The sequence below is a fragment of the Saccopteryx bilineata genome, chromosome 2, assembly GCF_036850765.1.
Source record: "Saccopteryx bilineata isolate mSacBil1 chromosome 2, mSacBil1_pri_phased_curated, whole genome shotgun sequence".
NCBI classification, from domain to species: Eukaryota; Metazoa; Chordata; class Mammalia; order Chiroptera; family Emballonuridae; genus Saccopteryx; species Saccopteryx bilineata.
The window spans coordinates 184,738,897-184,765,440 of NC_089491.1; the positions used below are offsets into that span (position 1 = coordinate 184,738,897).

The window sequence follows — 26,544 nt, forward strand, 5'->3', positions numbered from 1 at the left end:
TATATACAATAATAAAATATTAGAGAAATTAAGAAACAACCTCACTTATAATTGCAGCTAATAAATAAAATACCTAGAAATAAATTTAATCAAGGAGGTAAAACACTTATCCTCAGAAAATTATAAGACATTAAAGAAAGAAATTTAAAAATATACATATAAATGGAAGCATATATCATGCTCACAGATAGCAAGAATTAACATTGTTGAAATGCCCATACTACTCAGAGAAGTCTATAGATTTAGTGCAATCCCTATCAAAATACGAATGGCATTTTTCACAGAACTAAAACAAATATTCCAAAAATTTAAACAAAACCACAAAAGATCCTGAATAACCAAAGCAATCTTGAGAAGAACAAAGAGGTATTACACTACCTGATATCTATTACATGGCTATGTTAAAAAGAAAAAAAAAGCATGGTACTGGCATAAAAAAAAGCATAGATCAGTGGAACAGGATTGAGAGCCAAGAAGTAAACCCGCACCTATAGGGTTAATTAAACTGTGCCAAAGAGGCAAGAATATGCAGTGGGGTAAAGACAGTCTCTTCAATAAACAGTGTAGGGAAAATTGGAGAGACACATGCAAAAAAATGAAACTAGATTGCCTTCTCACACCATATCCAAGAATAAACTCAATGAGGATAAAAGACTTAATGTTAATGTAAGACCCCAAACCCTAAACCTATGAGAGAAAAACACTGGTAGTAAACTCTCTGACATTGCTCTTAGTTTTACACACACACACACACAATATATATATGCATTTTGAAGCAATGAAACAAGAAGAAAATTAAACAAATGGGATGACATAAAAATAGAGATTTTTACAGTGAAGGAAACCATTAACAAAACAAAAAGACAACCTATGGAATGGATGAAGATATTTGTCAATGATATATCTAATAAAGGGTCAATATCCAAAATCTATAAGGAACTCATACAACATAACACCAAAAGAGAAAACAAACATTAAAAAATGGGCAGAGGACTTGAATAGGCATTTCTTCAAAGAGGAGAGTCATATAGCCAAGAGACACGTGAAGAGAGATGTCCATATCACTAATCAGCAAAATGCAAATTAAAACCACAATGAGATATCACCTCATACCTGTCAGAAAGGCTGTCATCATCAATAAATCAACAAACAAGTGTTGGCAAGGATATTGAAAAAAGGGAACCCTCGTGTATTGTTGGTAGGATTGTAAATTGGTGCAGGTACTATGGAAAACAGTATGGAGATTCCTCAAAATATCAAGAATATAGTGTGTCCATAAAGTCATGGTGCACTTTTGATCAGTCACAGGAAAGCAATAAAAGATGATAGAAATGTGAAATCTGCACCAAATAAAAGGAAAACTCTCCCAGTTTCATACCTATTCAGTGCAGTTCGATGTGGGCTCACACACAGACCTTTTAGGGCTCCTTAGGTAGCTATCCCGTATAGCCTCTACAGACTCGTCACTGACTGATGGCCTACCAGAACAGGGTTTCTCCACCAAACTGCTGGTTTCCTTCAGCTGCTTATCCCACCGAGTAATGTTATTCCTATGTGGTGGCACTTCGTTATAAACATGCATATATTCACGTTGCACTTTGGTCACGGATTTGAATTTAGCGAGCCACAGAACACACTGAACTTTCCTCTGTGCCGTCCACATCTTGACTGACATGCCATAGGCTGCTCCGCTGTATACACGGTGTTACATCATCATCTGCGCATGCCCACATACTGCCACATCATCCTACAGAAACTGGGAGGGTTTTCCTTTTATTTGGTGCAGATTTCACATTTCTATCGTCTTTTGTTGCTTTCCTGTGACTGGTCAAAAGTGCACCATGACTTTACAGACACACTGTAGAACTATGATATGATCCAGCAATACCACTTCTGAGTATTTGAAGAAATCCATAACACTAATTTGAAAAGATAAATGCACCCCTATGTTCATTGAAGCATTATTTACAATAGCCAAGATGTGGAAACAACCTAAGTGTTTATCAATAGACAGCTGAATAAAGATGTTGTCGTACATACATAAAATGGAATGTTAGCCATAAAAAATTAAATCTTACCATTGTGACAACATAGATAGATATAGAGGGTCCTATGCTGAGTCAAATAAGTCAGACAGAGAAAGACAAATGTCATATGCTGTCACCTATTTGTGCAATCTAAAAACACTAAACAAAAAACCTCACAACGAAACAGATACAGAAAACAAATTGATGGTTGCCAGATGGGAAGGGCATTGGAGGCTAGGTGAAAGGTGAGGCAGTTATAGTCACGGGGCTATAAAATACAGCATAGGGAATATATGTAGTTAATACTACTGTAATATCTGTATATGGTGTCAGGTGGGTACTAGGCTTATTGGGGGGTCACTTCATAGTTATATAAATGTCTCATCACTATGTTGTACACCTAAGACTAATATATTATTGTATGTACACTGTCATTAAAATTTTTTTTAAATTTAAAAAACAGAGTGCTGAAATGTCAACAAAAACTCTTCATTAAAGGAACCAAGGGATTTAGTAACAAATTAATAAAGTTGGTTTCATATTCTGAATAAAGAACTGAATTATTAGGAAATGATTAGTATATTTAGACAATGTCCAGCAGAAAAGTTATTCTTATACCTCAACTTTTTCCAAAAAGAAGACTCCCCCACCCCAAATCCCATTAATACACAGTCATGCTCGCTCTGACATCATTCAGCTTTTCTCTATTGCTTTCACGTGAAAGCATGGATGACTCACTCTGCCTCTTCCTCAAGTCCTGCGGTTCATGGATGAATCAAAACCAACACACAATGTTAGAGTACAGAAAAGATAAATTCTGAAAGACTTTTATTACCTTTTCTTCTGAATCCCCTGGTTGACAGGTAATTACTCCATCTCTTGATCCTCCAGCAAATGTTGCTTTACAATTGGCAAGCCACTGTTGTCAGAAGGAGACAGAGACATAGGTGAGTTCAGTGACATCCTAAGAATGTTCTATCATTGATTCTGTCAGGAGAAATTGATTAAGCTCCTAATCACAGTAAAATAAAATTGGTTGTAGACTTTTTGAAAATCATAATTAAAAAAAAAATTTTTTAATTTCTTTTATTAATTCATTTTTAGAGAAAGAGTAGAGAGAAATAGAGAGAGAGAGAGAGAAAGAGAAGAAGGGGAGGAGAAGGAAGCATCCATTCCCATATGTGCCTTGACCAGGGAAGCCCAGGGTTTTGAACCAGCGACCTCAGCATTCTAGGTTGATGCTTTATTCACTGCACCACCGCAGGTCAGGCAAAAATCTTAATTTTGATTAAAGATGAACTATTTGGCATTACGATATTTGTTTAGGTGGGTTCAGTGATATTCATTTTAAAATGCAATTTCAATATTGTGATATGTTACCCTGAAGAATTTCACTATACCATTTCTAATTTATGTATAAATGAAAACAAATTCATAAAGGGTCAGAAAACTTTCACAGGATTAAAACCGGGTGATAGGCACACACTTCCTCACAGGCTGGGTGACTGCACAGTGCAGCACAACTCATGCCACATCTCTCTCTGCCATATTGAGGGGCTTCTGAGGGGGCAGGTCTACTTCACTGTAAGAAAGGGATTTAGTGACAAATTAATAAAGTTGAATAGGCATTTCAACTTTAATAATGGCTCGGCTGTTTAGAAAATCTTCCAATCTTAAGCATCTGACAGTAACTAATCAGATGTGAAAATGAACTTTTGGGCAGAAAACAAAGAGCATTGAAGAACTGAAATTTACAACAGCCATTGATAGACTGGTTTGTTCACCAACCAGAATGAAAGGATTAATTTATTAATACATCACTGAGAAGAAAAACATAACAGGCAAAGAGCCACAGAAATAGGTGACAATGGAAACTGTTAATGTTGAATGTCAGTACTCTTGCCCTTGGACAGGTCACAAAAAGATTCATTAACAATAGCAACAAGCAGAAAATCATAACTTTACAGTGAATGTCTTTCTATGTATGAGGCATTGTGCTGAGCAGTTTCTCCACATATTCATATTTAAAGGCAATGCTGTGTTGTGGTTTCAATACCATTCTTTTCCCTTCTAGCTAGTGAGGATAATGATAGCAACCAGGGCAGCTGAGAGCATTAACTGATCTTAGACCTTTAACTCTTACCAGGTTGCTGCATGCACAGAAAGAATTCAGGGAATGATTGCTGCTATGACTGTTCAAAATTGTTATATTCTTACAAAAGTTCTCTTCATCTACACTGTCTTGTAGATGATCAATCTGAGATGAGGAGGTCAGGAAATTATCCAAGGTCACTAACCCTCATGTAGCTGAGCAGTGATTGGAAGTCAAGTCCATCTGACTTCAAAATCCATGATCTTTCTATAGTTCCTGGAATACTACAAGAAGTGCTTCACAGATCTTACACAACTATTTAGATGGTTTTGGATCATTTCTGTCTCTATCATTTTACAATCTAAATCTAGATCTCGATCTACAATTGAAGATGAGTGAAAAACAGGAGCAGAGGCCATGAGAAGCAGTGTGGTCAGGGAGAAACAGGTGCAAAGGTGGTTAAGATGAGGAAAGTGATGAGCCCCATCTCTTCCCGTCTCAGGGGAGACTATCATTGGAAGCAAGCAATTAACAATTTAAAACCTCAGAGAAAAGTTATAATACTGATAAATTAACACCTCGAGCAGATACTTTTCCCAATTTCTTGGTAGGAAAATTATGGGGGCTAAAAATGAAAACTGAAAACTCTTCTATGTAGATATTATTTCTACATAATCCACAGTATTAACAGTTCTACCACCACTGAATTAAAATTGTAATCCCTAGCAGAAGAATAGTTAAAGTCAGTCTTCTCCCCAAAGCACCTTTCTGAGGCTAATGCCAGCTTCTTCCAAATGCTCCCAGTGGCTAGTTCATTCGGTTCTAATGAAACGAAGATGCACAGAAACAATGCTTACAGAGAGAGTGGCCTCTTTTCTGCTGTTGTAGGTGTCCAGATATTCTTGCAGTTCTAAGACACTGAACTTGAGCTTGTCCAGAAGTCCACAAGAAAGGAGCTAAAGACAGGAAAATAATTTGTATTAAAACAGCCAGAGAGATATCTGGACAAGGCATGGCTACACAGAACATAGGTATACTTAGAAGTGATGTGAATAGGGAAAGGGTAGCCATTTTTAGTAAACTGTGCAATTTGTAGTTTTTCTGTAATTGTAATTGAATATTAGCTTGCTAATCCAAATGTGTTATGAAAATATCCATTTTTCCTGTATCAGTATATACAGTAAATGTTAAGTATTCTACAGAAGCCCAAATTAAGATACGTTGTCCATTTAATGCATGATTGCTAGTATCTTCATCCAGTCATACTCCAAAACATGTAAAGACAGAATTCCAAATAGGCTTTCACTCCAATTTTGTGTTTAATCTGTACTTTAAGTCATTTAAGATAGAATGATTTCTCAGATTCTATGCCTTGCTGCAAGGTAGCCAACCACCAATCAAGTTCCTAGAAAGACTGACTCCTCAGAGACTTTTACAGTCAAAGCACATCTTCATTCCTTCTAAACCTCAGTAATTACCTATCATACGCAGTGGTTCTGTGATATACAAAGGGGTGTATAAACCTGCCCCCAAAGAGCTTGCCAGTCCTGCAGGGTTAAGTTATGTTCATAAAGTCACGACTCAGCAGTTGGCCAGGGACTGTTTTTTCATCCTTTAAATTTATTGCCTGCAGTTTGGGCTGGACGAACCCATCCAGAGGGTGGTCAGTATCTTGCCGAGATTTGGGGAGGGGAAAATGAGGACATATTGCCTCTGGAGACCCATCTGGCTGGGCAACCCGGCATCATGGGGACAGGCTAGGTCAGCTCTAGAGGGCTAGCTCCCCATATTCATAGCTGTCCAAGTCAGAGTCATCAGAGAGTGGTGGAGCTTTTTCTTGATTATCTGAATTGTCTGGGCGTGGACTGGCACTGTTCCCTCATTACTGTGCCAACTCCAGCCTGTGGGAGTGAAATCTCAAACCAGTGCTGCTCACAATGAAAGTGTTAAACCACTGTTGTCCACACCAGAAGCTGGACAAACCACTGGCCACCAGAGCAGGACTGGGACACTCACAGTCTCAGCATCCACAAAAAGGGTGGGGCACTCAGAACAGGAGGTGAGCATCTGGGAGGAGCTGACAAACTTGGATCCGATCCCCCGGAGGTTGTCTCCAAGGTAACTGGCCGCATCACAGGTCAGGAAGCAGAATCTTTTCTGAATATTCTGAAAGGCAAAATAGTTATCATTTGTAAAGTTTTAACTAATGGACTAGATAATTAAAAAGAAAAACCTTGATAAAAACATCGAATGAGCACAGGTCCTCTTTGTCTGTGTCCAGGGACGGATGAGAGTAGAGTGAGTTTTTGTCTAAAATAATCATGCAGTATGGACAAAGTTTTTTCCTAATATGTCACTTCCCAACATGCAGATGCACTGAGTCATTCCAGTAAATGTGGCTTTTCTTTGTGCTGACGGCTGGTGTTGATCAGCACCCGGGTCCTGCCAGCCAGTCTGTCAGATCACTGAGGAGTTATTCAGGTTACACCAGTGTGGGTGAAATGAAAAAGGTCACAGGATGCAACTCCCTTCTGTTTAAGATGGTCACAGCCCCATGAGACAAGGCTGAACTAGTGCTGTTTGAGCTTCTGGAGAATGAAAGAGTAAATGCTACCTGGGACCTACAATAGTATCTCCTTGGGGAGCATGTCTGATCAAGTGTTTAACTCTGTCCTATAACTCTGTCTACATCAACTCATTAATCCCATGAGCAGGTGATGAAACTGAGGTCATCAGAGGTGAAGTCACTCACTTAAGCTCCTGCAACTAGTAAGTGGTAGAGTCAGGGTGAGCCTGACTCCAGTGTTCACATTCCTTCCATAAATGTGTAACACTTCCAAAAAGTTACTGTTCCTCCTGTGTTGCCTGATGAAAAACTGTGATTAGGAAGAGTCTGACTTACTATGCCTATGTCAGTGCCCAAATGAGAATTTAGCCTCCAGACATCTAACACCTAGTATCTTTACCCAAAAGAATAAAATACTTAACTAAAAAATAATTCCAGTCCTAGGCATTGACTTTCTTTAGAGATGTCGTACCTTTTGGTTTGCAGAATCTTATCCACAAGAAAGCCAGCCTGTCCTGTTATGGAAAAATTCCCACATGCCCAAAGCAACAGTAGTTTCTTTATAAGTTATGCTAGGAAAATGCCAACCATGTTGAATATTATTTATTGTTTATACCAGAGAATCATGGTATAAAGCATAAAATACAACTGTTTTTCCAGTTTGTTAGTTTTCTATGTACATACACACAAAACCCGCCTAAACCTGACAGAATGTTAGGACAGAAAGGATCGGGAGATGCTCCTCTCTCCAGCTGAGTGGCAGAGTTGGGAGTGAGATTCAGGACCCCAAACAGTCTGGAGTTCTTCTCATCTTACCTATGGATAAGGTGAGATCTGGGTTTATTGTTTGGAGAGGCCACTGCGTCTGAAGGTGTCCAGCCCACGTGTAGCTGAGAGCAGAGGAAGGGCCCTGCTCGGCCTGGAGTGAGCAGGTCACTGAAACAACTTGAAGGCTGTTTGTGGTATTGACACCAAAAGCAGGGTCAATGGGGACACAATGGATAGAGTGTCGCACTGGGATAACAAAGGACCCAAGTTCGAAGTCCCAAGAGATCGCCAGGCTGAAAACAGGCTTGGAGTCATTGTGTCTCTATCAGAGCACACTGTCCCACCCGGCCCAAACTTGATCTATGTCTCTGTGTTTTCTTCATCTTCCATCACCCTCACTCAGGTCTTCACTTCCCCGTGCTGGTCGTGGTAATTATTTATTGTACTGAGAAGCTAAATCAGCCAGGGAACTTTAGAGCCACATAGAAAGGAAGGCATTATTTAAGGGACATAAATGCAGGTTTTATCCTCTCGACTTCTGTATGAACACATCCTGTAATTTGGTGGCACTGTGTGATGCACTGTGTGATAATATGCTAACATAGGAGCGACAGGAAGTAAGTACAATGACCAAGGCCCTTGGCAGATGTCCATACTGGGTCATTAGAAACTATTTCCTTGCTTTTAAAACCAACTTATTTTACAATTATCTCCTCTCTCTCCCTCCAAAATTTACCTGCATCTAGGGTAATATGATGTTCATATTTATAGGAAAGTGTTGAAAAATAGTCAACAGACATGGTGAGGATATGACAAGAGATTTATAGTCTACATGTCTAAAATCTATTTCTATTCTAGCATATTTTTATGAATTCCTATTTTGCTACTGTTCTCAATAACATGGTATTTGATAATAGTTAAAAAGAGTTCCTAAGACCAAGGACTCTCTTAAAACCAAAAGAATCTTAAAACCAAAGTGGAAGGTACACATTGGTATTATTATTGCAGATAAACTCCATAGGGATTGATCTAATACGATGAAAAAAAAATCCAAACCTAATGTGCCCACTGGGGCCCAGTCCCACCTTTCAGCTCATGTGACAATCTGTTGATCTATTTGCATTAAGCCAGAAGCTGTATGTTTAAACTTTCTGTTCATTCTTCCTACAGTTTACTGAGCAAGTCTTGTGTGTTAGTCAGGGTGCCACCTGCAGAGGAGTCACAGAGGATATTGTTGACTGCTCAGGGGACAGGGAAGGGAGACAAGTAAAGTGGGCTTCTCTCACTGAAGTGATATCCAACTAGGCATTTGCATGCAATAAGGAAGACAATCCAGAGACAAGAAGAGATGACCTCTCTAAGCAGAGAGAAAAGTATTGTTCAGGACTATAAAATTGAGCATGACTATAAAGTTATGGTCTATTAACTATAATAAGGAAGAATTAATAAAGTAGCCAAACTTAGATATGCATCATTCACTATTATTTAAAAATAGACTTTAGAACAGTCTAAATAAGAAACTACTTTGCTCCCAAATGCTTAACAATGAAACTGACCTCAAATGGTAGCTTCCTGGTTTGTTTTTAAATTTCAGTCTGGTTTAACGTTAGAGTGTTTCTGGAACTTTTGTCTTTCAGCAGCCAATTGTTTCCTGTCTTAAGCTTGACAACCTCTCCCTCCAGTCCAAGTTAATCTCAGACACAACCTTGTTCATGCACTTAAACTTCTAATACGTTTCAGCAAAAGTAAGGTGAAGAACTTGAGAGAGAGCAGCACAAATGACAGTGAGAAACCATGCTGTTAGTGCTCTTGGTCTAAAATTCTCCAAAAATGGGTCAGAATAAGGGCCTTGAGGCTGAAAAACATAGTTCATATTTATATTAACTAAATGACAACTTCCTGAATTTGCAAGGGTTTAAGGGCAGATGATCCCAATTTTTTCATTTTGCACTTTTCTCCCCTTATCTTCTCGCCTTTCCCTTCTGCTGTGGCTCTTCCTGAAGATGGTTAGAGGGCCCATCCCTCAGTCCAACCAATCATCATCCCCTCTCTGATACACTGCACAGTACTCAACATCTAAAAGAGGTTCGGGGGTTCTAACTTGTCTATCCACATCTCCATCCATTATTCATGTCCATTCAAAGTTGGAAGTGCATAGTTCTTTTTCATTTTTTCCCTTGTAGTATCAGTGGTAGTTCTGTTTTATACACTATTAAAATTAAAGTTTAGAAAAATTCTTTTCTGAAAATACTGCAATAAAAGCATTCCCATCATAGGAAAATATGAGCTTGAAAGAAAGTAAAAAGAAAAGACTCATATAATCTCATTACCTTGAGTAAATTAAAATGAAATGCCAGTGTATCACCTTCACTATTTTCCAGGCATTGAAAAAAGCAGTTTTCTACATATATTTTTAAAACAAGTTTTCTCTTACATTATACAGTAACCATGTTCCCATGTCAGTAAGTCTTCGACTATAACCTTATCTTCATGGCTGAGTCAATATTTGCTTCAAACACAGCACACAGGGCTAGTTAAAGCTAATGATGCTTGAAGACCTTTGAGTTTCTTATTAACAAGTCACTTTTTTTTTCTTTTTTGGCTGCTTCCCACCCTGCCAACATTTGAGCAAACTAGGAGAGTAAACGTTCAGAACCAGACACAAAGAAAACGAATAGGAATTTGCAAGACCAGAGACAGACAGGCATGAAAATAAACTTTTAAGCACCAACCAGAAGTTGAGTTCACGCCATCTCTGTAGTTGGGTGGTTGTTTTTTTTCAAGTGTGTTTGAGGCTAACAAGTGGAATCTGAAGGCGTCCACAGGAGAGACTAGAAACGCCTACAGAGAGCTGTGTGTGTCCAAGACCCCCAGGTGCCAGTCTGAGAAACTGTAATCCAGCCTCCCCCTGCTGGCTATATCCAGTACTGCAACCCTCTGAGGGGAGGGACATTGGTTCCTGTTTGCACAGGACATCGTATAGCCTAGATGGCTGTGGTTCATGCAGGAGACACAAAAGATGACCTTTCATCTGTTCAGAAGCAGGTAAGGAAAGTAAGCAAATGTTCATAGTGTCCATAGCTACAGCTTGCATAGCTACAGCTCCCACAGATGTAGGGGAGCATAAAAGACAAAAAATGAAAAAACACACGTAGTGAAGAGAAAAGATGCAGGAGAGGTCTCAGAGGAAACCAGAGACGGAGAATGGAGAAGAGGCTTGGGAAAGATCCCACTCAATGGTCCTGATACCATGAATCCCACAGCTGGGATTCATGGCACCAGTAAAGCCAGCATGTCAAGAGCAAGCAGGACATCATGGTAGCCTAAGTCATTTGAGGGCAACGGTCTCACAGTATTATTGTGAGAAGGTTGAGTAGATTTAGGTTGAATGGAAAAAAGAATGAGGTCAGAGGAGAGGGAGAGATGTTTAGAGGAGAAAATAGTATCAACCCAGTACTCCCTTCTTAAATGAGAAGCTAGCTGGTTTTCTGGAGAGCCTGTGTGTTCTGACTTGAGGTGAGCACCGTACCTTAAACAAGGAGGAGAACACGTGAAATGTGTACACGGCACAGGAGCCGTCGGAGTCGCACATGAGCTGGTTGATGTGACTACGCCAGGCTTCCTCGGTGTCGTCACAGGCCGCAGGCTGAAACGCAGCAAGGATGGCCGAGAAGAAGGGTGAGGGCGGGGGCGAGACTCTCCTGTCACCTTCTCCAAAGCTGGAAGAAATGATGGCTGCGTCAAGAAGTGATGTCCTTCTTCCCTTACAGGGTGGTCTAAGTGTCAGCTTCAGGAGGGGCCCACTCTGTCCATGCCTTCATGTGAGATTTACTCTGGGAACTAGGCTTCATTCAAAGGTGTCCAAGATTCTTTCTGATTCTAGAAAATAGAATTTCCACCTCTAGGATTTCTGTGATTCTTCCAATTCTGATACCTTTCTACTGATTCGGTATCTATTTTGGCCTTCAGGGACCATCTCTCCTGTGCCTAAGGCCACTCCCCAGACACAGTAACATTCCTTCCTGTGCTCTGGCCCTTTCAGCTTTGGTATTTTCACTGTGAAAAATCAGAACAAAAATTTTTTGAATCTTTTGACTTTTCCTTAATGGATGCATATGTATAAATGGCCAGAAGAAAAGTGGAGTGAGGAGAGGAAGGAGAAATGCAGAGAGGAATAAAGAAAGGAGAGATTATGAACAAACAACAATAGGCAAATCCTCCTCTGGGCATTACCGTAAGGTCCTTGGGAGTGGATACTGGCCACTATGACAGGACAGGGCGCCTTTGTCTAGCCATACCAGAAGCTTTTACTTCGTTCTCATTTGTAATGTCCAGAAGGGCAATTTTAGGGGTGTTTCTTCTCCTGAAGTAAAGCTGTAGCATGATTATTTGTGATTTGTTCGAGATGCTGCATTAGTGTTTACATCTCTATTCCTCTTGAAACTTTTTCCTACTTGTATTCTCTGACTTTATCTCATTTGTCTCGGAATCATTAGCCACAAGGCAGGAAGCCACTTGTTCAAAAAAGGGTAGGTATTTAGCTTATAAAGAGCTTCTTGTTCTGGCCTTTTAACTCAAAATGAAATAAAGTAATTTTCAAAGCTTGCCAATCTGATTTATTCTGAAACCCCACCGGGCTTAGGCCATGTCCCTAGGCCTCTCTTTGGCTTTCCATATTACTGAGTGGTTTTTATGAGTTCCTACATGAGGACCTTTCTGGCTCCACTTAAGCCCCACACTGGGGAAGGCTTATTCTAACCAGCCTGGAGCCCTCTATGTTGTGTCTCAGTTTGGACTTCTTCACTGGGAGGTCCCGGCAGTGTGAGCATGGTATCCAGCTGAAGTCAGAGGGAGCGCACTGCCACGGGCCATGCATGACGGCAGCACGCATTCCTGCCAAGGGCTTCGCTACCTTGCCAGAGTGAGCTCGTCCAGGGCTTGGTTGCCTTTTTCTTCTGCCTCAGTCATATCCAAACTGCAGCTATCACTGCATTCGAAGGTGGCTGGGAGTTCGCTGATGGAACCAGAAAGGTCATCTTCGTGCACAGTGGTGTCATCCTCCTCCTGGACAGTTTCGGCCTGGAAGAATCAAGAGAATGAAGATGCCCCAATGTATAAGACTATATGAAAAAGTCTGTTCAGCCTGACCTGTGCTGGCGCAGTGGATAAAGCGTCGACCTGGAAATGCTGAGGTCGCCGGTTCGAAACCCTGGGCTTGCCTGGTCAGGCACATATGGGAGTTGATGCTTCCAGCTCCTCCCCCCTGTCTCTCTCCTCTCCCTCCCTCCCTCCCTCTCTCTCTCTCTCCTCTCTAAAATGAATAAAAAGAAAAAAAAATTAAAAAAAAAGTCTGTTCAATCTGAGAAAAAGAGGTTGAAAGTGAGAGAAGTTGGGGGCATCTATTTCCTAGCTATAATGTCATCAATTTCTTTAAGCAGACTCAGGAAATATCTGAAGTACTGTTCTTTCTTTTCAGTCTTCTCCACAGTAGTTCCCAAAGGCTCTTAGGAGGTGACTCTACTGACCCATGACTATGGAGTACAAATGCTAAACTTGGAAAGACCACAGTGCCCCCTGGTCCGACCTCCACATGTACTGACGAAATGATGCCCCATGTGGGAAAGGCTAGTCTCATGTTGTTTCAGAGCTGGAGCTGGGGTTAGAAACACCACCTCTGAGTTCAGGACATTTCCACTGAATGACCCAGCATACCCAGAGTCAACCCTCCATCACAGATCCCCTCACTTATGGAAACCAGAATTTAGAATCCTCAGCGACAGTACAGTTGATGCTCAAGAAATGTGTCCAGTGTGCATGAGTACCCCACACTGGTCACTGAACTGCCACACTAACAGGCCTTTCCACGCTGACAGTCGTCTAAGATGCACGGACATATATGCTTTCTTCTTGGGGCTATTCCTTGAGAACAACAGATGTGAGGGGCTCACTGCTCTGTCATTACTATAAAATGTAGAATGAGCAGTGGAGTGAGAGAGCTACAGGGCAGGCAGAACAGGGGGCAAGGAAGGGCATGAAGGAGTCCTACAAGTAAAACGGAAAAAGGACGCTGGGCTTGAGCCTGGGCCAGGAGGGAAACAGCTGGAGAACTGATTGTCCTTTATGAACGGAAGGAAGACAACTGGGGAACAGACCAGAGAGGAGAGAGAGAAATTACACAGGTGTGTTTCAGTGAGTCATTTTCTTAAAACAAACACGAAATCAGGACGAAACAAATGTAAATGAATTAGAGCATTATTCCCGGTTAACATCTTGCACCCATTTAGTATTTTGAATTAAGGATTAATAGGGAAGTTCACAGGGTTGTTTAAAGATGTGTTAGAGAATTAGCATAACTCATGTCTTTGAAAGAATTGCACATAAATATTGGGTTTTGGAGGCTTGTCCATATTTGTTTCTTCCAGCTTTTTAAAATTGCAGTGGTGCCTACAAGGTTGGCCATGAGTAACTAACTGGTCAGGGTTATTAGTGGACATAAACTTAATCTATTAGGGGACAGCTGACTTATAAAAGTATCTTTTGCCTGACCAGGTGGTGGCGCAGTGGATAGAGCGTCAGACTGGGATGCGGAAGACCCAGGTTCAAGACCCCAAGGTTGCCAGCTTGAGTGAGAGCTCATCTGGTTTGAACAAAAGCTCACCAGCTTGGACCCAAGGTCACTGGCTCGAGCAAGGGGTTACCCGGTCTGCTGAAGGCCTGCGGTCAAGGCACATATGAGAAAGCAATCAATGAACAACTAAGGTGTTACAACGTGCAACGAAAACCTAATGATTGATGCTTCTCATCTCTCTGTTCCTGTCTGTCTGTCCCTGTCTATCCCTCTCTCTGACTCTGTCTCTGTAAAAAAAAAACCAAAAAACAACAAACCATTGATATAAAAAAAAGAAAAAAAAAGAATCTTTTATTTTCTCTTTGTAACATTACAGATATATCAAATATTGCAGAAACTCAGATTATGTTAAAACAGATAGCTTTTCAGAAATTAAACTCAATCTTTCCTTAATAGAATGAAATGATTTCTGTGTGAATCCAAAAAAATATTAGTTAGGCAATGGTTTCTTTGAGCAATCTATATAATTTAGCATTCAAAATAGAACAATTGAGAAAATGCCTATTCCAGGATTGAGAAACGTCAAACACTAATAATGTCACATTTTATAATGTCCCTTCCATAAATTTAATTTCGTAATTTTAGGATTTTGATGTTTTAATCTCAGATAAATCTTTCTGGCCCCCTTTCTGGCTAAAAGAGAATTCTACTAACTATAAGAATCTTTGATTATAGTCCCTTGGCAATGGGGCAATCTTAGAAATAATTTTTCTTTATTTATTTTTTTTTAAAGACTTTATTCAATTTTCAAAGAGGAGAGAGAGAGAGAGAGAGAGAGAGAGAGAGAGAGAGAAGGGGGAGGAGTAGGAAGCATCAACTCCCATATGTGCCTTGACCAGGCAAGCCTAGGGTTTCGAACTGGCAACCTCAGTGTTCCAGGTAGACACTTTATCCCACTGTGCCACCACGGGTCAGGCAATAATTTTTCTTTAAGCTTCAAAATTTTAGGGGATGCAATTTGGTTGGTTGCCTTTGGTTTAAAAGTATGTATGATTTTCCTAGATCTCAGGTTTGTTTTTAGTGTACTATAAAAAATACAGACTAGGCCCTGGCCAGTTGGCTCAGTGGTAGAGTGTCAGCCTGGCGTGCAGGAATCCCGGGTTTGATTCCCAGCCAGGGCACACAGGAGAAGCACCCATCTGCTTCTCCACCCCTCCCCCTCTCCTTCCTCTCTGTATCTCTCTTCCCCTCCCACAGCCGAGGCTCCATTGGAGCAAAGCTGGCCCAGGTGCTGAGGACACATATATAAACAGTGTAGGAGTGAACAATTTTATGGAGAAGATATTTTCTAGAAAGTTTGATAAAAAATCTTTAAGTAAAATATATATATTGTTAGGTTTTTCTTTCAAGCTGACCTTTTAAATAAGAAGATTGTATCCATTACTTACATTTCTCCTCAGGGAGCCTGGCTAGGACTGTTTGGTGCAAATGTGTTTTGTCCATAATATTGTGACTGATACTGAAAATGTTGATAGTGTGCCAAAGGGCCAGGGTGAATCAATGTACAAACTGTACAATTGGTGCCTAAACAGGAAGACATCTCTAATACATGTGCCCCCACACTGCAACAGCTTGTTGTTTGCACACGTCGAGACAAAGAGCAGCCGTTTTCCAGGCATAGCGGTCTCAGAAATGCCCCAATTTGTTCTACCATGAATTACTCAGCTGTGACCATGCTGCACGGAAAATGCAGACTGTTTCATTTTAAAAAAGACCCCATATCAAATCTCTTTCAACCAACGAGATGGTGGCTGCTCAGGTTATGAGGTTAAAACAATTTCAAAAAATAGGTGTAGCTGTACAGACTTAGGTATTACAAAAAAGAAAAAGATAAAGGTAGACCCCTCTCCTCACACCCCCTTATGACTTCTCAGAAAATTGGAAGGACTTTTTCTTTAAGAAAACTACAATCATAATTGCCAAAGTCTCTTCACCTTGGAATCCTCAGAAATCTGAAGATTATTCATATCGGGCAAAGAAGAGCCAAAGGTAGCCATTCCAGGGCTAAAGGAATAAGGGTCAGTGGGGGCCATGTCACAGGTCGAGGTGAGCAAGTCCACGGGGTTGGCCTCCTCAGAAGGGGAGAGAGTCATGATCTGTTGGTAAAGCAAAGGAAATAAAATACCGTGTGACATTTCAGTAAAAGCTCTAATTCTTCTTTCCAAGAGTACAGACCATTGTATAAGCTGGTTGTTGTTTGTTAAATCTTGTTTAGTGTACATAGTTCACTGTAATTAGAGCTTAAATATAAGAGCTGGGGACCTGGTGTGAAGACATAGCACTCTAACATACAAATATCCACATTTTCAGCTAACCACATCAGAATGTTCCTCTGCTATAGTTTCTAAAACTTCAGATGTCTAAGGAATTGGTTTTTTTTAAAAGAATCCAGCATAATGAAAGCTATTAGGGGAAAATCTAGGCCCTAATGGATTTGATGGCATCCACAGACTGTTAATAGTATAACAAACACCCCAGTATCAGCTTCCATTTGCAACCTACAGAGAAGAAGCCAGTGAGACTCAGTTTGATACTACCTAATGGTTCAGATTTTAGTTTAGCAGCTCTCAAAGTTTCTTCAGCTGCCCCTGGAAATGGTGTTACTGCTTTCTTTCCGAAAACAAGTCTCTCAGTTCCTACAGCAGGAGAGCTTCTACTTACAAGGTCCGAGTGCTCCAGGATCTGGCTGGCTGTAAGGTCATCTTCCTCGGATGATTCATCGGAGTCCTCGTGGTTCATTTTATGGAGGCTGGGGGAGCTTCCGGAACGCTGGCACTCCTCCAGAAGCTGCAGGTCACACTTGTCCAGGCTGTCCAGAGAACGCCTGCGCACTCCCCAGTTGAAGTTGTCCATGCTCTCACCCTGAAATCACACCATCAGCTGGTTTTTATGTCCAAATCTACTCACACCTTGACACATTCTATTAGCCATAGCTAATAAATAAATATTTGCGTTATGAACTCTTGAGCCCCTCATGTCCTTTGGGACCAAACGTGATGGCATGATGGGAAAAGGATTAAAAGCATACTGTTTTCACCTTCATGCATATTAAACCACAGGTAGATGATGATCGCATACTTTTGTATAGCGTAGTGGATTGTACTATTTTTTTAAAAACTGATTTGTGTAAGCTCTATAATGATGTTTCCAAAAATCTGTAAGAAATAGACCATTCATCATAAAACAACTTCGAAAGGCACATGCCCCCAACCCTCGTTTAGCACTGTTCTCAGAAGGAGCAAACATACGAGCTATTCTAGGACATTCCCCATCCTCTGGGTATTAAGTAGAAGAGCATCAGGCAAACACTCCAGCATTTCCACAGATAGAAGGCAGAGTTAAAGAGACAGGAGAGCAGCTGGGAAAGCTGGCCAGTCATGCACTATGCAGAGGCCGCAGCAGCAGGGCTCAACTTTTGCTTTTCTATTATTTTAAATAATTGTCCTAACATTTTCCTAGACCTGAAATGACTGACTTGGTACTAAGTATTATTGCTTGCCTATACATTGAGAAAAACATTTTTTTCAATGATATTTAATATTATTTTTTTCAGCTGGCATTCAATATTATTTTGTATTAATTTCAGATGTATAGAATAGTGGTTACACAATTATATACTTTACTAATTGTTCCCCATGATATTTCCAGTACCCACCTGACACCATACAGTTATTGGCTGCATTCCTCATGCTGTACTTTACATGTCTGTGACTATTGTGTAACTGCCTTATTGAATTTCTTAATCCCTTCATTTTTTCATCCTATCCTCAAAACACCTCTCCCATTCTGGTAACCCTCGGTTCTCAGTATCTACGAATCAGTTTCTGCTGTGTTTGTTCATTTATTTTGTTTGTTAGATCCCACATATAAATGAAATCATATGGTATTTGTTTTTCTGACTTATTTCACTTAGCATAATACCTTCTAGGTTCATTCATGTTGTTGCGAATGGTAAGATTTCATATATTTTTGTGGCCAAGTAATATTCATTTGTATATAGGTACCATATCGTCTTTATCCACTTGTCTATTGATGGGCACTTGGGTTGCTTCCATAGCTTGGCTATTGTAAATGATGCTGCAATAAACAAAGAGGTGCATTATATTTTTTCAAATTAGAGTTTTGAATTTCTTCAGCTATATACCCAGAAGTGGAATTGCTGGATCATAAGGCACTTCTATTTTTAACTTTTTGAGGAAACTCCATATTGCTTTTCACAGAGGCTGCTCCAGTCTGCAATCCCACCAGCAGGTAAGTGGATTCCCTTTTCTCCACATCCTCGCCAACACATGTTGTTTGCCAATTTACTAATGATAGCCATTCTGACAGGTGTGAGGTGACATCTCATTGTGCTTTGAATGAGCATTTCTTGGATGATTAGTGACATTGAGTATCTTTTCATATATCTATTGGCTGTCTGTATGTCCTCTTCAGATAAGTGTTTATTCAGGTCCTTTACCCATTTTCTTTTCATTTTTGATGTTGAGTTGTATAAGTTCTTTATACATTTTGTGTCGGGAGCTAATCCACTAATGCTGGCTAACTAGGTCACAGCAGAAGAAGATCCACAACTGCTGGTTGACAAAGTCACAGCAAAAGAAGATAGAGTCACCGCAGTAAGACCAACAGCTGCGGGTTGACAAAGTCACCGCAAGGAAAGGCACAACGACACTTCCCCCTTTAATATTTTGAATTAATCTGGCCTTATATTCCCCCCTTTTCTGGGTGTGTGCTAATATTTATGGCACAGGGATAATAGTACCGTGCTTTCCCTGTAGATTTGTAGTAATTTCTTTGGAAATGAGACAGAAGGTGTAAGTTCCACAGAAAAGCCTGTAAGCCCCTTGAACTGGGCTCATAAACATAAGAGGCTGGCCATGATATCCCTCATAAAGGGTTAAGTTTGTAGGAGAATTTCTTCTTATTAATCATGTTAGAAAGAATAAAGTTAGAACTTAACTAGTGTATGAATATATTAAATGAATAAAGTTTAACTAGACATTAGAATCTTAGGTAAAGTGTAGTGGAGTGGTCTTTTGCGTGGCCTTGGATAGGAGTGCAGCTGGCTAGTAAAGAATGTTTTGTTAAAAGACTTGTTTTGTCACTGAAGACAGTTGCTGGGCTTTTCTCAGTAAAACATTCTCATGAGATTTTTGTATTTTCCAAGAATAGGAGAGGTATGTGGTGGGATTCATAGCAGCAGTAGCAACTAATGCCTTCTGATATTATGTTGCTATTAGCTATCTTGCAGGTGCACTCTATGTATCTCTAAGTAAAAATTACTCTTTATACTATGTCAGTTTCTTAATAGCAAGCCTTTTGTAGTCTTGTGAGAAAAGAATTAGGACACTACATGAACTCAAGGCTATTTCCCTGAGCAAGCGGTGGTCCTCTGCTAGTCCTTGATGATTTCGTCTGCTATCTCTTTCTGTGCCCTTGACTCACAACAAGAGTAAAATAGAGTTATTAATTAGTACTAATCTTTTAGAAGTTTGTACCAATATTATTATTACTATTGTATAACTGTACTTTGAATGACTTACCACCTGACTTGTAGCTTATAGATATGAATTAACTGTTATCTAAAAATATGTAACCATAGTGAAACTAAAACAATGATGTATTCAAAATACTATGTGATTGTAACTTAGTGTGTGTGCATAAAAAGTAATGTTAGACCAGCCATTGGGGGAGATGCCTGGCAGTAAATGCTAACCGGAGAATAAAGAGAAAGAAAAGAATTCGGCTCTCTCACTCCATTTTCGCCGACGCCGTCTCCTCCTGTGGGACCCCTGGATTCCCCCCGCCCCGGGGCTGGACCCCGGCAATTTTGGATATGAAACCCTTATTGGATCTTTTTTTCACAAATATCTTCTCTCATTCAGTAGGCTGTTCTTTTGTTTTGTAAATGTTTCCTTTGCTATGCAAAAACTTTTCAGTTTGATGTAGTCCTACTTGTTTATTTTAATTTTGTTTCCCTTGTCCAAGGAGATATGAGAAAAAATATTACTAAGAGAAATGTCAGTTACCACCTATGTTTTCTTCTAAAATTTTGTACTTATAAGTCTTATATTTAAGTCTTTAATCCATTTAGTATTTATTCTTGTATATGGTATAGAAAGGTGGTCTAGTTCTCTTCTTTGCATGCTATCTGTCCACTTTTCCCAGCACCATTCATTGAATACACTGTCTCTACCCGATTATATGTTCTTCCCACCTTTGTCATATATTAATTAACCATGTAGCTGAGAGTTTATTTCCTGGCTTTCTATTCTGTTCCATTGATCTATGTGTCTGTTTATATGCCAGTACCATGCTGCTTTTGATTACTATAGCCCTGTAGTATAGTTTGATAGCAGGTAGGGCAGCGGTTCTCAACCTGTGTGTTGGAATTTCCTGTGTTTTGGTCATTCAACCCCCGCCGGGGTCGCGACACACAGGTTGAGAACCGCTGAGGTAGTATGATACCTCCAATTTGTTCTTCTTTCTCAAGATAGTTGTGGCTATTTGGGGTTGTATGAGGTTCCATATAACTCTTAGGATTATTGTTCTAGTTCTGTGAAAAAATGTCATTGGTATTTGAAAGGGATTGCATTGAATTTGTAGATTGCTTTGGGTAGTATGAACATTTTAATGATGTAGACTCTATCCATAAGCACGATATATGCTTCCATTTATTTGTATCTTCTTTAGTTTCTTTCTCTAATGTCTTATAAGTTTTATCGTCTTGGTTAAATGTTTTCCTAGGTATTTTATTATTTCTTATTCAACTGTAGATAGAACCATTTTCTTAATTTCTTTTTCTGTGATTCATTATTGGTGTATAAAAATGCAACCTATTTTTTAATATTAATTTTGTATCCTGCTACTTTACTGAATTCATTTATCAATTCTAGTAGGTTATTGGTGGGATCTTTAGGATTCTTTTTATATAGTATCATGTCATCTGCAAATAATGGCAGCTTTACTACATGCTTTCCATTTGGGATTCCTTTCATTTCTCCTCTTTGTCTGATTGTTGTGGCTAGGACTTTCAATACTATGTTGAAAAAAAAGTGATGAAAGTGGCATCCTTGTTTTGTTCCTGATCTTACAGAAAATACTTTTAACTTATTCCTGTTGAGTATGATGTTAGCTGTGGCTTTGTCATATATGGCTTTTATTATGTTGAGGTATGTTCCTTCTATTTACACTTTGCTGAGAGTTCTTTATGATAAAAAAAAAAGTCCTATATTTTGTTAAATGCGTTTACTGCATCTATTGAGATGATATGATTTTTAATCCTTCATTTTGTTTACGTGGTATATCATGTTAATTAATTTGTGGATATTGAATTCTAAGAATAAATTTCACTTGATCATGGTGAATGATCTCTTTAATTGCTGAATTTGGTTAGCTAAAATTTTGTTGAGTTTCTCATGTATGTTTATCAGAGATATTTCTCTATAATTTTTAAAAATGTTTCTGTCTGGTTTTGAAATCAGGATAATAGTGCCCTTGGTAAAATGAACTCCGGAGCCTTCCCTCCTCTTTAATCTTTTGGAATCATTTGAGAAGGATGGCTGGCAATTCTTCTTTGAATGTTTGGTAAATTTAATCTGTGAAGCCTTTAGTTCCAGGACTTTTGTTTGATGAGAGTTTTTTGATTACTGCTTTAATTTCTTTGGTGGTAATCAGTCTGTTGAGATTTTTTGTTTCTTCTTGATTCAATATTCAAAGAGTATATGCTTCTTGGGATTTATCCAAATTTTTTTCAGATTGTTCAATTTTTTGGCATGTAATTGTTTTTAGTATTTTCTTATACTCCTTTGTATTTCTGTGGTGTAATTTGTCACTTCTCCGTTTCTATTTCTGATTTTGTGTCTCTCTTTTTTTCTTGATGATTCTGGTTAAATTTTTATCAATCTTGTTTATGGTTTAAAAGAACCAGCTCTTAGTTTCACTGATTTTTTTCTAAGATCCTATTTTATTTCCACTTTGATCTTTATTATTTTCTTCCTTCTACTCACTTTGATCTTTTATTTTATTTATTTACTTATTTATCTTTACGTCTTTTAGCTGTAAGGTTAGATTGTTTGAGATTTTTCTTCTTTCTTGTGGCTGTCTTATTTGGCTATGAATTTTCCTCTTAGGACTGCTTTTTGCTGTGTCCACAAATTTTGGATAGTTGAGTTTTCACTTTCATTTTTCTCAAGGTATGTTTGGATATCATTGTTATTCTCATTGTTAACCCATTCATTGTTTACTAAAATGTTATTCAGCCTCCATGTATTTGCGTTTTTTAGTTTTTTTCTTTTAACTGATTTCTAGTTTCATATCATTGTGATTGAAAATGATGTTTGAGGCCCTGGCCGGTTGGCTCAGCGGTAGAGCGTCGGCCTAGCGTGCGGAGGACCCGGGTTCGATTCCCGGCCAGGGCACATAGGAGAAGCGCCCATTTGCTTCTCCACCCCTCCGCCGCACCTTCCTCTCTGTCTCTCTCTTCCCCTCCTGCAGCCAAGGCTCCATTGGAGCAAAGATGGCCCGGGCGCTGGGGATGGCTCTGTGGCCTCTGCCCGAGGCGCTAGAGTGGCTCTGGTCGCAACATGGCGACACCCAGGAGGGTCGCAACATGGCGACGCCCAGGATGGGCAGAGCATTGCCCCCTGGTGGGCAGAGCGTCGCCCCTGGTGGGCGTGCCGGGTGGATCCCGGTCGGGCGCATGCGGGAGTCTGTCTGACTGTCTCTCCCTGTTTCCAGCTTCAGAAAAATGCAAAAAAAAAAAAAAAAAAAAAGAAAATGATGTTTGATAAGAAATTTGTTGCTTAAATTTATTCAGAGTTTCTTTGTGGCCTAACTGTGCTCTAGCCTGGAAAGTGTTCCATGTGAACTTGAAAAAAATTGTATATTCTGCTTCTTTGTGGTGAAATCCATATGGTCCAATGTATCATTTAAGGTCGCTGTTTCCTGGCTGATTTTCTGTCTGGAAGATCTAGCGATTGATGTAAATAGCTAAAAGGTCCCTACTATGTTACTGTGGATACCTCCCTTTATGCTCATCAATATTTGCTCCTATTGAGTGCATTAATGTTCACAAGGGTAATATCTTCTTGTTGAATTGACCCCTTAATTATTATATAATGTCCTTCTTTGTTTCTTATTATATCCTTTGTTTTAAAGTCTATTTTGTCTGATACAAGTATTGATATCCCAGCTTTTGGTTTGTTTCAGTTTTCATGAAATATCTTTTGCCATCTCTTTATTTTCAGTCTGTTGGTATCTTTTGATCAGAAATGGGTTTCTTGTAGACAGCTTATTTTCTTATCCATTTATCTATCCTATGTCTTTTGATAGGAACATTTAAACTATTTACATTTAAAGCAATTATTGCTAGGTATGTAGTTATTGCCATTTTATTTTTCATATTTATGTTTCTCTTTTTTTGTCTTCTTACATAGTACCTTTAAACTTTTCTTATACTATTGGTTTGGTGGATGAACTCCTTTATTTTCTTATTTTGGAAGCTCTTTATCTCTTTTTCAATTTTGAATGACAGCCTTGCTGGGTAGAGTAGTCTTGGTTGTAAGTCCTTGCTTTTCATTACTTTGAATAATTTGTACCAGTCCCTTCTGGGCTGAAAAAATTCTGTTGAGAAATCAGCTGACAGTCTTATGGAGTTCCCTTGTAGGTAACTGTCTTTCTCTTGCTGCTTTTAAAATTCTTTGTCTATAACCTTTGCCATTTTAATTATGATGTGTCTTGATGAGGACCTCTTTGAGTTCATCTCGTTTGGAACTCTTCACTTCCTGGACATGTATATGTTTCTCCTTCACTAGGTTAGAAAAGTTTTCAGTCATTATTTCTTTATATAGGTTCTGAATCTGTTGTTCTCTCTCTCTTCCTTCTGGTACCATCTGATACAAATATTGTTATGCTTGATGTTATCTCAGAGGTTTCTTAACCTATTCCTATTTTTAAATTGTTTGCTTTTTCTATTCTGATTTGGTGTTTTCTGCTATCTTGTCTTCCAAATTGCTGATTTGATCCTCTATTTCTTCTTTTTTTTTTTTTTTTTTTTTTTTTGCATTTTTCTGAAGCTGGAAACAGGGAGAGACAGTCAGACAGACTCCCGCATGCGCCCGACCGGGATCCACCCGGCACGCCCACCAGGGGGCGACGCTCTGCCCACCAGGGGGCGACGCTCTGCCCATCCTGGCGTCGCCATGTTGCGACCCTCCTGGGTGTCGCCATGTTGCGACCAGAGCCACTCTAGCGCCTCGGGCAGAGGCCACAGAGCCATCCCCAGCGCCCGGGCCATCTTTGCTCCAATGGAGCCTTGGCTGTGGGAGGGGAAGAGAGAGACAGAGAGGAAGGCGCGGCGGAAGGGTGGAGAAGCAAATGGGCGCTTCTCCTATGTGCCCTGGCTGGGAATCGAACCTGGGTCCTCCGCACGCTAGGTCGACGCTCTACCGCTGAGCCAACCGGCCAGGGCAGATCCTCTATTTCTTCTAATCTGTTGTTGATTCCTTCTAGTGTATTCTTTATTTCTGAGTGAACCTTTTTTATTATTTCTATGTCCTTTTTTATGCTTAATATCTCTTTGTTGAATTCATTCTTCCCCTAAGTTCCTTGAACATTCTTATAACCAATGTTTTGAACTCTGTGTCTCCCTGAATTCATTCTTCCCCTAGTTCCTTGAACATTCTTATAACCAATGTTTTGTGTCTGATAGATTGCCTGTCACCATTTTATATAGTTCTTTTATTCCCGAGAGATTTCTACTATTCTTTCACTTGGGATGTGTTTCTTTTGTTTTCCAGTTTTGGCTACCTTTCTGTGTTTATTTCTTTATATTAGGTAGATCTGCTATATCTCTAGTCTTGCAGAAAAAGCCTTATGTAGTAGGTTTCCTGTGAGGCCCAGTAGTGTGATCTCTCTGGTCACCTCAGCTGGGTATTTGAGTGTGCCTCATGTGGGTTATATGTGATAAGCTGTTGCAGTTCAGTCTTGCTTTCTGTTGGCATGTCAGTGGGTGGGTTTGACCCTAAGGCTGACTGGCTTGAGGATTAGCCATACTGCAGCATGCGAGTTACTGCCCTTTGGTTGTCCCCACAGAGCAGGATTTGCCCTAGTAGGGTCTGGTGCCTGTGGAAACCTCCCTTTGGTTGTGCTTCTTGTGAAACTAATTGGGTGGTTCTCTGTCATGGTCAGAGGCTAGCCACTGGGTATGTTGGCTTTGGGGGCCCTTGGGAGGCATTCCAGTGCAAGTCAATGAAAGATGATGCCTTTAATTGGTCTGGGCTATCTGTTAGGAACTACATAGTTATCCTTAGTTGACAGCTAGGCCTGTGCTGGGCTTGGGTTGCATGAGAGGGGCCATACTGCAAACCAAGGCTTGCTTCTACAAATACAGGGTTGGGGCAGGTCAGCAAAAGACCCTGTGACCTGCTGACACCTGTTGGCTACCCACAATGCTCAGTTACTGAAAGAGCCCTGGGTGGTATGTGAGCTGGGTGAGACACCGACCAGATGAAGTGGCAATGAAAGCTTTAAAGAAAGCTGTGAGTTGTATCTCACAAACCATGTGATGTTAACTATGTTTATTTGGCCAACATAAAACATTTTTCTAGAAACTAATTTGGGCTTTGTTTTTTTTTTTCTCTCTCTCTTCATTCTATCTATTTCTAAATTGAATTTATTAGAGTAACATAGGTTAATAAAGTTATATAGGTTTCAGGTGTACAATTCTAAGATACATTGTCTATATATTGTATTGTGTGTTTACCATGTTTTTCTTTCTCTTCTGATAGGAAAAAAGGAAGAGAAATATTACACAGTACACTGATAAGCAAATTTTAACCTAAACAAATAGATAATCTGAATAAAATCTAGCATAGAGTCCTTCTGTTTATGAATCATTTGAAGCACTAATGGTTCACCATTAACTATTTTATGGTGAGAGCTCAGTTAATAGCATTATATTATAATATGAGAGATGCAAATTATTGTTAAAAATAGTGAGCATTACATTGATTAATTTTTCTCTGGTTTAAGATTTATTTCTTTTGGCATCTAACAAAACAAAGGTGCCAGAAAATCTCACAGATCTTTCATATAACAGATGCTTAGTTATTCCAAAATATCTTTTGGAGATTCATGTTATAAAGCAATAGGTAAGAATTCCAAACTTTCTGGATATAATATATAAATGATCATTATTTAACCCCATTTAGGATTGTTTCAGTATTGACTATAAAGAGAAATGTATCACTGTTTTATCTGTATCTGCTATAGTAAATTACTATCAAATAATTTTTTTCTTGGTGGAAAGGCTATTTATTGTGCTGGGATTTAAAAATAGCTATTTTTGTGAAAAAATAAAAAAAGAAACATGGAAAGCAAGAGTTTTGGAAAGAAAAAAATGCAATGTATGAAGAAATATAAAGAAAAATGAGAATGCTAGACAGAGAAAAAAGAATGTGAA

General features: G+C 39.5%; 1 protein-coding gene across 14 annotated transcripts in view; it reads right to left on the reverse strand.

Moving 5' to 3' along the window:
- FRY (FRY microtubule binding protein) overlaps nt 1–26,544 on the reverse strand; it is a 620,873-nt gene that overhangs the window by 36,889 nt on the left and 557,440 nt on the right. For 13 of the 14 annotated variants that reach the window (XM_066258908.1, XM_066258906.1, XM_066258895.1 and 10 more), the window contains 7 exons: nt 16,743–16,943; nt 16,016–16,177; nt 12,366–12,532; nt 10,983–11,172; nt 6,136–6,285; nt 4,977–5,075; nt 2,863–2,946 (listed from right to left, as the gene is read on the reverse strand). In XM_066258908.1, the coding sequence (XP_066115005.1) occupies nt 2,863–2,946; nt 4,977–5,075; nt 6,136–6,285; nt 10,983–11,172; nt 12,366–12,532; nt 16,016–16,177; nt 16,743–16,943 (1,053 nt within the window). The remainder of the gene's footprint in view (nt 1–2,862; nt 2,947–4,976; nt 5,076–6,135; nt 6,286–10,982; nt 11,173–12,365; nt 12,533–16,015; nt 16,178–16,742; nt 16,944–26,544) is intronic. The other variant, XM_066258901.1, reaches the window with a different exon arrangement.